We start from the raw sequence: 15,637 nt of genomic DNA, 5'->3' as shown, positions 1-15,637 counted from the left end.
TGAAACTGTTGTTGTTTCCCTCCAGATTCCCTGCTCCTATGAGAAAAGTCCCTATGTCCTCTCAAGTCAGTGCTAACACTTACTACCATCTTAAGTGGGTTATCTCTGCTGTCAGAGTATGTTCTCCCATCTGCTGAGAAGATGGAGAAAACTCAGTGGCTCCTGACTCCACGGTTCCTCCTTGGACCCAAAGCGCAGGGTTGTCTTCCCATAACAGGGTCTCTTGGCTGTTATTTCACACACTGCTCTGACCCAGCCACCAAGGAGTCCCTGGACAGTCAGTATGTCATGGCTGGTTCAGCTGGACTGCCTGACAACTGATCAGTGTATGCTCATCTGGAAGGCAGTGAAGGTGGGTACAGAAGCAGGAGGGGGAAGACCTCACACCCAAATACATCTCTTCTGTGTAGCTAACTGAAAAGCACTGAGATTACTACGAGGTGCATTGAGATTGTGTTAGGAAGAGAAACTAGAAAATGGCTCACATGAATCAATGTGAACAATTTAATGGGCCTTAATTGGAACCTTATCCTACTATTCTTAGAGCAGAGAGATGAAAGCAGAAGAAATCTGAGAGACCATTTATTTTACTTGAGAAAGCAGTAAACCGAAACTACAAAAAGATTTGACTACTATTATATTTTTATGATTAAATAAAATTGTCATAGACTAGTGCTGGTGAGCCCATAAATGCTCCATGGAATGTACCCATAGTCTCTGGCAGCTGTTAGGTTATGGTCAGAAAGCCTATCAGCCTATGCTCTGCATTTGTTACCCCTGCAGTTCTCACCACACAGCAGCTCACGGGAAGGAATGGACACTTACCCAGTTCTGCTGGAGTATTTGTGTTTGAAGGTGTTACTACTCTTCCCATTCCTTATATCCTTTCTCTCTCTCTCTCTCTCTCTCTCTCTCTCTCTCTCTCTCTCTCTCTCTCTCTGTCTCTCTCTCTCTTCTCTCTCTCTCTCTCTCTCTCTCTCTGTGTGTGTGTGTGTGTGTGTGTGTGTGTGTGTGTAAAACATAGGATGTGTCCATGTATGCATGCTCATAACACAGGACAGGATGGTATCAGGGAACTTGAAGCCTTCAGAGATCAGCCAGCCAGAGAGAAAAGAACCTTGCTTCCTGTCTTATAGCTGGTTCTTCTGATGCTCTATCCAGAGCTTTTGGCATACAGATTTCCCTCATTCTACTCAATCCCGGTGGCAAATAGAATATGGTCACATAAGCACACAGAAAGTCCAAGTTAGTCTCTCGAAGTGATCACAATTGTGACGAGTCTGAATGATTCCAAGACTGGAGCTCTCTCCAGCAAGCCTCCTTCTCAGATGCCACTGCAGAGGGGGCAAGGCTTAGGTATGATCCCTGAGGAGTCCTAGAACCTGCAGCCAATAGTGTGAGCTGGTCTAGCACAAGCTTCTGCTGCAGGACGTGTCTGAATGTAACTTAGAATGTGCTTCTAAATTATAGCTCTTTTCCTCAGGGAAGACTTGAGAAATACTCAAAAAGAGACTCTATCATGCAACAGAAGGCTAAAGGGTGATTTATTCCTAGGGAAATGCTGGTATTGGGACTTTTGTGGCCCTTTAGACATTTGCTAGTCATTCTTTCTCTTGTTTGTCAACTTTTACTAAATGCCCTGTTTTAAACTGTGATCTGAGAGACTCAGAAATGCCTGCAGTCTTCTCTGTCTTTTGAGAAATCCAAAAAAGGCCAGGCACAGTGCCATTAGTGTGGAGCCTGTGTTTCATTCAGTAGATATTGCAAGATGCCTGCAATGCACCAGGCACTGTTCTGGACACTCAGGATAGTACAAAACAAAATAAGTCCTTGCCCTTGTGTTGATATTGCTCTGAAGAGTGAGATTTGAACAGAAAATGGAAAACAACTGAAATCTATGACAGAGTTATTTCACAACTTAAGCAGTGCTTGTGTTGATACTTGAAAGTAAAATAGAGGTCACTGGGTCACACAATGGGAACATGCATAGGAAAGAGCATAAGCAGAGGTACTGAGGTATGAAATAGTCTGCCAGGTACAAGGAACTGCAGGCTTTTTGTTGGGACTGAAGCTTAGCATGTAAGTGAGGACAAGAGCTAAACCTAAGAGGAGGCAGAGGGTAGGTCATGAGGGACATGTGGTGACTAAGGCCTGGGAGATTGTCTTCTTGGAGATGAGGAACCTCTGGCACTGTTAAACAAGTGGCTGACATGATGACATGGCTCACAGTCCAATATTTGAAAAATAGGTTGGTAGTTGTCAGACCTCCAGCCTGGATGCCCAGCACCCAGAACCTGATACCAATAGTTCTGAATCACTGTTCTCCCCTGCAGAAGCAGAGTAAGACATCCTGCCCAGCAGCGCTCCCATTCTTTGGCCAGTGACTCTCTTAGGAAGCTAGTTAAGGGCCTTCTCAGTTTTCTCACAGGAACATGGAGAGAGAGCCACCTGCCCCTCCCTACATGACACTGCCCCTATCTCTGGGATCCACTGGTTTCCAGTACCCACGACTCTTGAACCCGGCTTCCTCTATTTTTTTTCCTTCGTTCTTTCTTCTTGTTGGATTTTCTGCTACATAGCACTGAGTCCAAGACCACCACTCTGAAGGCCAGCCACTACCTCCTATACAGTCTGCAAGAATTCTGCGGTTAACCCCAGCCTAGAAATACTATGGAAGAACCAGGTTTGGAAAGAGAGAAAACTGTTACAGGACTAGACAAAGGGACATTGGGTTTCTTTGCTTCCATTGTGATTTGATAAGATTTGATATTTGGACAAAATCTTCTCATTTTCCTGCTGGGAAGTTTAAATAAAGCCACCACTCCCACCCTCCCTACATAGCATCAGATTAAAGAAATGGGGTTGGGGCTGTGCTGGGACATGCCATTTTCTTTTTTTAAAAAATGGAGAAGTTGCTGGCCTCAAGGATATTTTTTGTTCAATTGCTGCTGTCATGAGCCTTGGTTCCAGGTATGACAAGCTGGTGAGGGCACTAACGGATGAGCCTGGCCACCATAGCTGCTGCCTCTGCTCCAGCATTGCTTGGGTCCAGGTTTGCAGAGAGGAATGCAACAACTACTTTGTTTCTGCTCCACTAGAAAAATAGTCTTTGTTCCAATGATTTACAGACTCTCTTAGCTGTCTGTTTTAATGAATTTAGATGTCTAGACACCTATTTTTGCCCCTGTGTTAAGGACATCTTGTCTCTGACAAGAAAGGGAAAAAAACAAATTGGGAATTCTTAGGCACAAGGAATTTGCCCTGATGAGATTTAACTGTTTGCATTCATTCCTCTATGCTCCATTTACCCACCACATTGACGGACAGAACTGGTCTGCTCTTAAATCTGACCGAACAACTTTCTGTGTATACTGAACAAAGTTGTTCCCTTACATGCACATGTGCACATGCATGTGTGTAAGCACCCGTGCACACGCGCGTGCACACACACACACACACACACACACCTACCTGACTCTCTGTAACACTGTGCCAGTGTGCCAAAGAGTTCTATCATCTCCAAAGATGGTATCAAGGAGGCCTTGGAGGCTTTATGATGAGCAGCACCTGGGCTCTGATGTGATAGATACAAGCTCCTAAAATAACTTAGAAACCAAAATTGATCTATAGCTTGGTTGTAGAAGCAGAACTCATTTATTCTATCCCCAAATAGTTGGGGGGAAAGCTATCATTTACCAGGCACTGTGCTAGGCACAATGACATGTAGCAATGACAAAGGGTAGCCCATGTCCTCAGCAATCTGGGTCTTTTGCCAACTAGGGTTCACTTCAGTCTGTCTTAGCCTGAACAACTGTTATGTGCCTTTTTCCCCTGACTTTTATGTGTATGGTTATTTTGCTTGCACGTATGTCTGTGTATCATGTGCACGCAGCTCTAGGAAATTCACTTATAAAAACAACATAAAACCAAAACAAAAATGGAACAGAAACCCATCAAATTCTTATTTATCTATTTCCACAGAGGGATTCTGAACCCCCTGCTTATTTAGGGTGCTGTCACATAGGTGTGAAGTCTGCAGAAAACTCTGCCCCATCTCCTACCTGTCCCTCCTCCTCCCTCTTCCTCCTTCTACTCAGGTTTTTGACAAAACTATACCAGAGCCATACCAAGTATTAAAATTTAGACATATTTTCTATGAGAGCATTTATTTTTTTTTAATTAAGACCAAAGATTAGGCTTAGAGTGAGTGTTGCCTAGGAAGAAAACAGTTGCTGCTCTGAGTCAGTGCTGTACCCTGAAGTGAAGAGGCCTCCGGGGCCACACATCTCGTTTATATGGATAATTCATCACCAATTTACCAGTCAATAATGCCAGATAAAGAGTGTCAGCCTGAAAAACATGGAAAATATAGTAGGAGGGGCTTCATGTAGGACTGTTGCTTGACACCCCCCCCCAGCCCAACACATCCACAAACTATCTGTTCTTACCAGAATAAAGTCTACTAAAAGGTGACCACATTGGGAAAAAGGTACACTAAAGACATATGGATTAGGAAAACGTGCTCCCATCGAGTTCACAAGATCCCTAAAGTGAAAGCAAACCTGGAAGTGGTCAGATATTTACTAAGATAGCCCCTGGAGCAGTCACAGCCACTTCCAACAGAGGAGGAGTCTTGCTCCAGTGCTGGAGCAAGTAAAGCAGGATGGGAAATCTGGGGAGCCAGAGGCAGCTAAGTCCTGATGTCATAGCAGCTGCCTATTTAAGATGCAAGTTACAGAGCTGGCTCAACAACTGAGAACACTGGGACTGCTCTTCCAGAGGACCAGGTTTAATTCCTATCACTCCAGTGCTAGGGGATTTTTAAGTCCCCTCTGCTAGCCTTTACCAGCACCAGCCACACATGTGTACAGACATGCATACAGGCAAAACACCCATACACATAAAATAACAAGAAAAGATATTTTAACATGCCAGTCACGTTTATTTAAAGATATTGAGAAGATATCTTCATTATTTTAAATGTCCAATATGACAGGGTTTGTAGGTACAGGAAACCTATAAGCCTGCTCTAGAAGGTGGCCAGGTGCCCATCCATAGCAAGACAGTGCTCAGTTTAGAGCCACTGTTCACTTCTGGGAGTCCTGTTCCATTGCCAACCATTCCTCTCACATTAATAAAACTGATCATTTGCAACAAACCCTTGACACAGCACATAACCAAGAACTAGTCATGTGATACTGAGCCAAGAAAAGTATGTGTTTTAGAAGAAAGACCTTTTTGTGTTAGTTTAATCTGTGTATGTTGGTTGGTTTAGTAGGTTTAAAATGGCCGTGGGTCATGCTCATCTTTATTGGGGCTGGCATTGTCACACAAGACACTGCTGGCTGACTGCCAGCCATGAAAGGAAGCTCAGGACTGATAAGGAGAGCTTCTCTACCCAGGAATGAGCAGGCAGTCTTGTGAGCCCACTGGCCCTGGATGAATGGCCTGAGAGGCTACAACAAGCCAACACTAGGAGTTAAGAGTTTTCCAGGCACAGCTCCAGCCCAGACTGGCTGGGGACTTGGACCACATCTCTTGAACTTCCTGAAGTTTGAATCCTCTTTATAACGCAGGCATCACTGTCTGCCCACCTCTGAGTTGGCCACAGATGGTGTAGACAGAGGGACTAGGCTCAGGGTCTCTTGAGTGCTGTCTCAGCCAAGCTAGAAGTTGCTGAGGTCCTGGCAGCATAGTGTCCTAAAAGGCCCTGCGTCCCTTTATACTTCAGAGGACACCAGTGTTACTCAGTCCATTCCAGACTTCTTGTAGCCAGACTAGAATTCCCAATTTGTGCTTAAGACCTTGAGACTCTCGGTTCTGCCATCCTTCTAGACGCTGTGGCTCAGAGGTTCACAAAATCCAGTCATTTTGCTGTTTGTGGCTGGGATGGTGGGAAAGAGACAACATGGAAAGTTTTGAAGCTCCTCTCCTCAGGTTGGCCTTGAACTTGTGTTCCTCCTACAGTAACCACCCAGGTGCTGGAGTCACAGGCATGCAGCACTGCACCTGGCTGAAGTGACTTGTCAGCTGTGCTACTTGGAATGTCGTCCAGTACTTAAGGATTTCCTGAAGTGTGTCATGGGACGCTCATCCTGGATAGGAATTGGGAGCCAATAACAGTTTTCATAATAACAAGTCCAACACAGTAGCCTCAAAGTCATGGGAACAGACAGACACACAGACACAGAGAGACATAGACAGAGTGCTAAGCCTCTGTTGCTCTGTACCACTTCCCTGTGTTTCTTGGATCACGCTTCTGCAAGGATTTTCTTTTCAAAACTGTCAGAAAGCATTTCCTATTTCACCACCACAAGATCCTGGCTGGCACCCCAAGCACTGTTTGCATAGCTCTGTCCTGCACAGGCAAGGCCAGAGAACAACCTCAGCAGTGGCTTCTCAGGTGACATTAAGCTTGCTGATGATTGAAGCCAGCCTCTGCCATAGTCTGTGCTCTAAAGAAATGGGGGAGGGAATGCCAGAAAGCATTGTTAGGCTGGGTGGGAGCTCTGATCCTGGTCCATCAGAAAAACCAGGACAGAGCTGGTGAGATAGCCAGTGTCCCTAACTAACATTGTCTGTGCTTTGTAGGTATGGACATATCAGGTCTACATTTAAACCTTAAAAGCTCCCAGCCACCTGTTTTATGGGAAAGACTCTGTACTTAAATTAGTTAGGGTGGTTATATTGATCACAAGCAGAAGCAGACCTCGAACCTACAGCTGCCTAAGGCCAGCACTCTTAAGCCTGCAATGTGCCTACAGCATAGCCCAGGGAAAGCTATTCCCCTGGAGAGTGATGGCAGCATTTCTAATGGACATCATTCTGAGGGCAGTGAATTGGTGGCCTTACTACAGGAGTAATAACAGTGTCATACTCTCCATTGCACTAAGCCAAGGCAAGGCTATGTGAGCACACAGCTAGGTAGCCTAAAAGAAGGTCCTTGAGATAGCCTGACCATACTGGTACTCTGACCTCAGTAGGAGATAAACGTGTGTCATTTATGTCCCTCCAGCCTATGGTATTTTGCTGTGGTCAGCTAAGACAATCTGATACTGAATCCGTGAGTTTTTCTCTCCACCAGAAATTCCTCCACCTATTTCTAAGTCCTGCATCTTATCCAGCCTCCCACATATAATCTACCCTCTCAATGTAGCTTCTAGAGAACCTGAACAAGGAAGTCTCTCCTCCCACAGTACAGTACCCTCACCAGACTCCTTGTATTATAATTACTGGTATAAATACCCCATCTCCAACGAAACTAATATCAAACTAATCCTGTCCAGCATATTGCATCTTCACTTGTGTGTTAGAAAAAAAAAACACTATTTTCTTTTGTTCCATTGGCACTAGGACATCACTTGGCATGAGACACACACTGGAAATGATTGCTGAAGTTAGCACTCTCTGGTTGGTGCCAGAGGCCTAGTGCATGGCCAGGATCCAAAGCAAATTAAAGAACTACCAATTTCACTGGTCTGTCCTAGGCCCCACCCAACCCCCATCCTCTTTAGAGTTCTTTTTCTCTGGCATCCAATTCCTCCTGGTCCTCTCTACGTATTTCTAGAATTCTGCTTCCTTTTTCTAAAGCTATGACTTCCAGAATCATTACTATTAACAAAAGAGTAGACATTGTGGTGCTCTGTCTTCCATCTGTGACCCCTCATCAAGGACACTAAAGAAAATCCTATGGATCATAGGGCAACTGGGTAAAAACACATCATTGTGCCCTTGGCCTCTCCTTAGGAGACCAGAAAAGCTGTGCTGCTATGGCCCTTGCCCTGAGCAGGATTGAAGGATGGCTGCAAAGCCTTAAAATGTATATTACTTTTCTCAAATTTAAAATGTAGAAATAAAGTCTTTCAATGAGAAAGAGTATGTTGAAAACTCCAGAGTTCTTGGCCATTTTTCTTACTTTATTGGGATGCATGGTAATACTGCTGTGTTTATGAAATTGAGCTATTTGATTTGGATGTGAGAAAAACTTCAAAGAAATTACTTTTAAAAACATTGTCTACCTTCAAACCCAAAGCCATTGAACAGTTTGCCAAAGACAACTCAGCTATTGGATAAGTAAAGGCAGACCTCCAGATCTCCTTCTCTTTGATTAGCACCTATTTTATTTTATTGGTTTTATGAGATAAGATCTCTCTATGTAGTCTTGGCTATCCTGTAACTCACTGTGTAAGTCAGACTGGCCTTGAACTCAATAGAGAGCAGCCTGCCTTTGCCTCCTGAGTGCTGGGATTAAAGGTGTGCACCACTACACCTGTCAAGCACCTGTTTTATAACTGCATTTGAGGTCAAGGTCACTTTCCATCTCTCTTGATCTATTACATTTATGTATTTATTTGTGTGTGTGCACAAGTGTATGTGTGTGTACAATGTGAGTACACCACAGTGCCTGTGTGCCCATAGTGCTTGTGTGATAGTTCCAGGACAATTTATAGAAGTTAACTATTTCTTTCTACCATGTCTTCTTCCCATGTGGGTGACTGGGCCACCTCACCAGGCTTCTCTTGGTGGCATTGGAGCCCAACTCAGCATCTGAAAGTAGACAACGTATTTGAAAGAGTTTCTTGTTTCTACTGGGGCTGTACCTCTCCTGACTTCCATTTCTAGCTAATAACTTTAGCCCATCAAGGGAAGCATACAGCCAGGGCCCTCCATATCACTACTCCATATCCAGCCTCTCTGGAAGGAGGCTCTGTGGGAATCCAATTTTAACCTGTGTATGCTGAAAGATGAGGCTCAGAGTCAGTGCTCAGCTTAGGACCTAGTGGTTTGTCTGAACGAAACAATCCTTTGGTCACACTGACTTAGTTACAGCTCCATCAAGAAGGTCCACAGATAATGCAAGTCTGAGCTGATTAACTATGCACATTCAGGAAGACCTTTGTGCTCCATGATTATTCTAACTTCTTGCCAACTTTGGAAAGTTTGAGAGGCGGTCCAGGATGATATTTGATCACCCAAGCCCTGGGAATGAGTGGGGAAATAAAACCGAGGCCTGCCTTCAGCCTGGCATCTTTCACAAGCCCCACAGGCAGCTCTTCTGGTGCTTGAAGCCCTAAGCATCCAAGTCAGGATATTTATACTCCCAGGCTGGTCCCCCTACCCCCTGGGGGAAGCAATTACCTAATGCAGCTGACTGTTGATGTTCACTGCATTATACTCTCTGCCACAGGCCCACCTGAATTATCCTACCAAGTCTTAGTGCACTTTCTGGACCTCTTGACCCTACCTCCCCACAGTTCTGAAGTGTCCCACTGACTCACAGCCAAGCTAGTGAGGGTCTCGTCAGCCCTTACAGATTCTGTACAGATAACAAGGTTAGGTCCTTTCCCTAGGCAATCAATCTCATGACTATAGCTCTTAACACAAGGTAACCAAACTGTCCTGTGTGCATTTGCATCTTGTCCAGTCCAAAGACCTAAAAGTAGTGGCCTCCTGCAGGTCACCTCACTGCCTGCTGGTGAGCTCGCTAAGGCACTTTATAAACAGGTGATGGACAGTCAATGCTGTTCCTTGAGGGCTTCAGGAGGCCCCGTGCAGTGATCTCAGCTGATGCTCTCACACTTGGCTAATTTACCAGGACCAGGGAGCCGAAGTCTTTGAGTTAACATTTGTCTATGCCAGCCACACTGGCCCCTTTTAATGCCTTTTGAAATCCTGAATCTTCCAATAATTGCATTTTAACAATGAAGTTTCAAGGAAAAAAAAGAAACTTGTTCTTAATTTTTGCCCAAAGAAGGGGGAAAAAAGAATTTCCATAATAGCATCGTTATAAATTCTAAAGTGGTGACCATTTGGCTGTGCTACAAAATATGTAACTAATAATTAAAGATTTAAGTGGAAGCTTTATCAATAAGGTCAACAGCACATTTTTCTCAGTTGGTGTCAGAAATGGCATCACACAGCCATGTGCAGAATTGTCACAATGTGAGTCTTTAAAATTCCTTTTGGATTTGAAGGTATTAACAGGTCCCTATCAACATTCTCTAAAGGTTTTTGATGTCATATTAGCTATTGAACAAAAATATGCGAACTATTACTTTGTTGATTTTGTTCTTAAACCACACTGCATTATCATCTGAGAATGTGTTCTTAAAGTATTGTTAAAAGTACTTTGAAAACTTGTAAATCCCAGTAATTTATGTTTCTCCTGCCTCTGCTGTTTTGTTCTGTCCTTCTGGTTTCAATTTGAATGCCGTCCTGTCTGGGTGTGTACCTGTAAAATTGTGTTTTTCCGAGTACAATTTACAGTCCTGACCTTAGGGTTTTACAGTGTCCCAACCTTCCCTGGGTTTCCTCCTGTACTACGAAGTGGGTTTTGGGTCACCCTGCTCTTTCATATTAGAATTGTTCGCTCAAAGTTACTTGAAACAGATCTGATTTTGGCATTTCTTAGTTTATCATTTCGGCCTAGGGAGTGAATTAGGAGAGCGTCCCTGCCAGTCCACTAATTGCATTGCCCTATTAAAGTGTACACAGTTGTAAACCCAGACTGCTTCAAGACAACAGTCTCATTTATCTAAACAGTTCTCCTTTTAGATTCAATGGCACTGATGGAACCAAGATAAGGAGTAGGGACTGGAGGAAGGGCCGTTTAGAGCCTGTACTAGCTGGAACCATTCCATCCCTACAATCAGTCCCCTTTTCTTCCCAGGGCTTGTCTACATACGGAATCCATCTAGCTGCATGCAGTGAGCTAAGTCAGGCAGAGACTGCAGTGGGCAGGGCCACTGCTGCCACTATCTTACTTTGCTGGGCACAGCTCTGTTTGAAGGAACAGGCGACTGCTTTGAGGGGCCTGAGGGTGTGCTGCTAAAACTACATCCTAAGCCCATTCCATAGATGTCTCTCCAGAGAAGCTGTGCTGTTCATTGTGGAGTACGGTTGTTAAATGGCTACAGAACCTTTGGAACCTTTTTCTTAAGTTGAGAAATTAGATTTAAAAAAAAAAAAACAAAACAAAAAACAAAATTCTGGCTCTTTTCAAAATCACTTGCATTAAGCTCCGGTAAGGAGTCAAGCGACTTTCTTTACCTCCTTCAGTGTGGTCTCTGGTTCAGACCAACAACAGTTGACTGGCTCCAGCAGGCCAGGGCTTTGGTCGCTAACAGCTACTTGTCTGTTGTAGGTAATTGTACAGTCCGGCCGACACCCCACAGTGCTACAGAAGCTCTGCCAGCTGCCTTTCCAGTATTTCAGTGACCCAAGGCTCATCAAAGTGCTGTTCCCTTCCCTTATCGCTGCTAGTTACAACAACCTGCAGAACAAGATCATTCTGGAACAAGAGATGAGCTGTGTTTTACTGGCCACATTCATTCAGGTACTTTCTACCTTATGCTTCATTTCTCTTGTTTTACGGGCAAACACTTGAGACTGAAAAGTAAATATGAGGCAGCTTTATGTTCACCCTCCAATCCAATCGGCTTTTAAATCTGTACCTATGTCTGTGCTTCCAGAAGTAATTTCTAAAGCCTGAAGTCACATTACTAGAAGCAGGGTAGAGTGCTGCATGCTTCTGCCTGGAGGATTTCAAGCAAAAAGCTCATTTGCCATTGACAGAATGGAAACTTGTACTTAGGGGTCTGTTTAACAGGACACCAGGCTCCTTTGAGCTCCTTTTAGTCTTGCTACAGAGGCTAACTGCTGAAGAAAGATAAAAACTAGGGTTTATTTGAACACTTAAAAAATATGGTTTGCATATGTGTACAAAGTTAGGGTGATAAAACCTACTTGATTGCTTTTTTTTTTTAATTTAAAAGTTTGAAGTACAACTTTGTATTTGCCTGATCAGGCTAAACTGTAGGACTAAAATCAAAATGGGTGCTGTGGAAAGTCCTAATGCCACATGTAAATTAGCTGGCAAGAGTCAAGCCAAGGTGACAGTTCCAAACTAGGATTTTTCATATCTTTATGGATGATTATTTTATGAAATGTCCCATTTTTTTTAAATGTTCTGCTTTAAAATCGTTCCCTGCTGCACATATTTCCTGTTCTTCCTAACAGTGAAACAGAAAGCAGAGTTCTGTGTGCACTGTCCCTGTACTGGCTAATGTTCAGATACCTCTGTCAGAGTGTGAGCCTGTGCAGCTGCCTGGGGGCCACAGAGGACAGCTGAAGACTTCCCAGCCCTCGTTATCGCAGGCAGCACTCCCTGTCTCTCCATTAATGATCAGTTAGTAAGCGCAGCTAGGTTAAGGAGACTTAGAAATACTCTCTTTTCGCCTTAGTTGTTACATTTGAGTCTGGGTCCTATTTTCTGCATGATTTCACACTGGCTTGTGATTAAATTAAAATCTTAATAGAATTGTATACTGCAAAGCCGCCATTTCAGCCAGGGATCTTCATCAGCTCTTAGATCTCCACCATTGAGTAGGAAATGCACTTTAGAGCTTTCAATGGAATCATTCGCTCTTGCATTCAGGGTAATGTCTGAGTGCACACTCTGCTGGGCTCTGCTCTAGACCCTGGGGGTGTATCATGAATAAGACAGATAAAACCCAACTTCTAGACCTTTCCTAAACAAGACCAAGTAGCATGACAGAAGATGAGTGCTGGGGAGGAAAGCCATGGCCTGGGGAGAGAGCAAAACTTTTTATAGCTTAAGCCAAGAGGCCTCAACAGAGATAAGTTGCCATGTGAACCACATTAGTTTCTTTAAAAAACAAACAAACAAACAAACAAAAAACTAAAAATACAAGTGACTGAAGTAGGAAGATGATAGTGTGAGGCCAGCTTGAATTATGTAGTGAGACTGTCTCAAAAAACAAAAATATGAATGAGATCCAAAGCTACAGTAAAAGGTGGTTGATATTAATTACAACTATCCCAAATAGACCATATTTAATACAGTTCTGCTAAATGGTACAGAAGATACTTCTTAATTTGGAATAACATTAGTAGACTAGACTAGTGAAGTTAAATCATTTTTCCTAAAAATAATTGTGCTCAAGAAAATGAATTATTTTGAATCAGCTTATAAATGTGTCATGGTTCCATATACAGGTGATTAATAATCACTAGAAAGTAATGTTAAAATAAGATTGTGGCCTGTCACAGGTTTCTGAAGAATTTTATATACTGCATTTATTTTCAATTTCCATCTAAAAGTAAAATGATTAAACTTTACGATTTAGATGCAGAATACTTTTGGTTTGGTTTGGTTTGGTTTGGGGGTTTTGTTTGGTTGGTTGCTTTTGAGACAGAGTTTCTCTGTGTCACAGTCCTGGCTGTCCTGAATTATAAGGACTGTTATATTCATAGTTTTTTAAAATTCTTGCTAGGCATAATGGCACACACCTATAATGCAAGCCCTCAAGAGCCTAGATAAAGCAGGAGGATCACTCGTTTGAGTCCAGTCTGGGTTACATTAATAAGATCATAACCTCCCCCCCCCCCCAAAAAAAAGCCTTTTAAAAAATATTGTTAACTTTAAATAGTACACTTATTTGGCTTAAGTTTCAGGTTTGTGGGATACAGTTGTGATTGTAGGCAGCACTGTGGCCCTGGGTAGTGCTCACTAGACTTCGGTTCAGCTTTGAAGAGTCTGGCCACACTGCCGCATGCTGTGCCTTTGTGTTGTGCTCTGGATCACCCTTGTGGCCCTGACACACACTTAGAGGGACCTTGCAGATAGTTCTGTTCAGAGCGTTGCTCTCAACACACTTCTCTCTTCTCATACAGGACTTTGCACAGACTCCGGGTCTTGTGGATAACCAATCTTCCTATCCCAAAGGTAAGTCCCACTGAAACTAAATTTCATGTGTAAGTTAGCTAAGTGAATGGGCTTGCATGACTTTTTCCAAATAGTTAGAATCCCTAACTAAAGTGTGTGAGGCCCAGATAGCAAATACTTGAAGAGTAAAGAAATCTACTATATCACAAGAATCTACAGAGAAGCTTCTGGAAGTAAAAGTACAAACCACCTTTGTGTCCTTACCTGATCTATTTCATGCTGATTGTCAACAGGGAAGCCAGTCATAGACATTACTATTGGCCCATGAATGTCTCTCAAATGCTTTAAGTACCTAACATGAGCTCCCTGTCCATATTCAAAATTAAGGTGTCCATGACTATAGCTAGACCCCTAAAATTGAAGCATTTGACCTATTTTATTTGAAAATAATTTAAATTGAGAAAAATTACCATCCAATTAGCAGGGCCCTGGTAGTGAAGGTCACAGGTCATTGGTCCTTTCATTCCTGCTGAGGTGTTCTCATGATCAGAGTGAGAGATGGAGAATTTTGAGCTTCATTTTTACATTCTTTAATAGCCTGCTACCTACCCAGGCTATAATCGAGGTACAGCTTGGTCTCTGGTTGTTGCAGCAGAGTCTCTGATTAGTGAGTTCCAATTGAGACTTTGCCACGCCCTTCCTCCATCAGTTTGATAGTGTTTATTAAGTGTCCCTTTAGAACTGGACTAACGGCACATGCTTATAATGCCCATGCTGGGAAGTGGAGACAAGAGAATCCTTTCAAAGTCACCCTTGGCCAACCCGGACTATATGAGATATCTCAAAAAATAAAATGAAATAAAACATATAATAGTAATAGGAGGCCCACTCCTACCCAATAGGATCCTCTGGGAAACCCCCAAGAAGCTTTTACTTGGAGACAATTTGGTTCTGTAATTAAAAAAAAAAAAAAAATACAGTAGGCAGGTGTTGCAAAGTACACAGAAGAAAATACAACAAAACTGTTACAATATCATGAAAAAAATGTGAGGCTTTATTGACTCAGGTACTCAGAAAAGTAAACAGAAAGCTATGCAACTTCCCAGAAGTTCAAGTCAGCATCACAGTTAGCACCATTGTCTCAGGTAGAATCATTGTGCAAGTTCAGTTCTGCCCTCACTCATCACAGCCCCTTTTTACTCTCCTTTCTTTATTTTAAACTTTTAGGACATGTGAAGGAAATCAGTGCAGTTGTCTAATTTTTATTTTAAGCATGTGAAAATCTTTTTCAAATATTCTTATGTATTTATTTTTAATTGAGCAACATATATATATTTCCAATAGAACTATATAGATGATCTTTTTTCCTTTTTCTTCTGCCCTAAAAAAGATGAGTCACTCTCTAGGAGCCTGGAAAGCAAAGTCCCATAACCTGAAGCTGCCTCCCTTTGCTTAGTTGAGCAAAGCCTGTGGAAGTCCCAGCCTTCTTTCTTTCCTGCCTCCCTTGCTGCATCTACAGCAGGCTTCACACATAGAACAGCAATCAGACAGTTGCTCTCTGCTTTGTTTCCAGCACTTTTAATGACAGTTCATAATGTGCTTACATAATTTAAAAAAAAAAAAAAGAAATGAGGCTGGAGAGATGGTTCTGCAGTTAAGCTGACCTGCTGCACTTGCCAAAGACTAGAGTTCAATTCCCAGCACCCACCAGGGAGTTGTGAGGCAGCTCACAACACCCCTGTAACCAGTGCCTCTGGCCTCTTAGAGTGCCCCCTGAACTCATGTACACACACACACACACACACACAGAGAGAGAGAGAGAGAGAGAGAGAGAGAGAGATAATAATAATATCCCAGAACTCTGCAGGCAGAGGCAGGTGGATCTCTGGGAGTTACAACTACACAATGAGACCTCAAAAAAAAAAAAAAAAAAAAAAAAAACTTTTTTTT

The 15,637-nt window shown here is 42.9% G+C and overlaps 1 protein-coding gene across 1 annotated transcript in view; it reads left to right on the top strand.

Annotated features, from left to right (window-relative positions):
* Nucleotides 1–15,637, top strand: part of Scaper (S-phase cyclin A associated protein in the ER) — a 308,455-nt gene that overhangs the window by 291,889 nt on the left and 929 nt on the right. The window contains exons 29-30 of the mRNA XM_051197515.1: nt 11,144–11,335; nt 13,696–13,747. Coding sequence (XP_051053472.1) covers nt 11,144–11,335; nt 13,696–13,747 — 244 coding nt within the window. The remainder of the gene's footprint in view (nt 1–11,143; nt 11,336–13,695; nt 13,748–15,637) is intronic.

The sequence above is a fragment of the Phodopus roborovskii genome, unplaced genomic scaffold (genome assembly GCF_943737965.1).
Source record: "Phodopus roborovskii unplaced genomic scaffold, PHOROB, whole genome shotgun sequence".
Classification (NCBI taxonomy): Eukaryota; Metazoa; Chordata; class Mammalia; order Rodentia; family Cricetidae; genus Phodopus; species Phodopus roborovskii.
The sequence above is the reverse complement of the archived record's forward strand: the minus strand, read 5'-3'. Positions and strand labels throughout refer to the sequence as shown.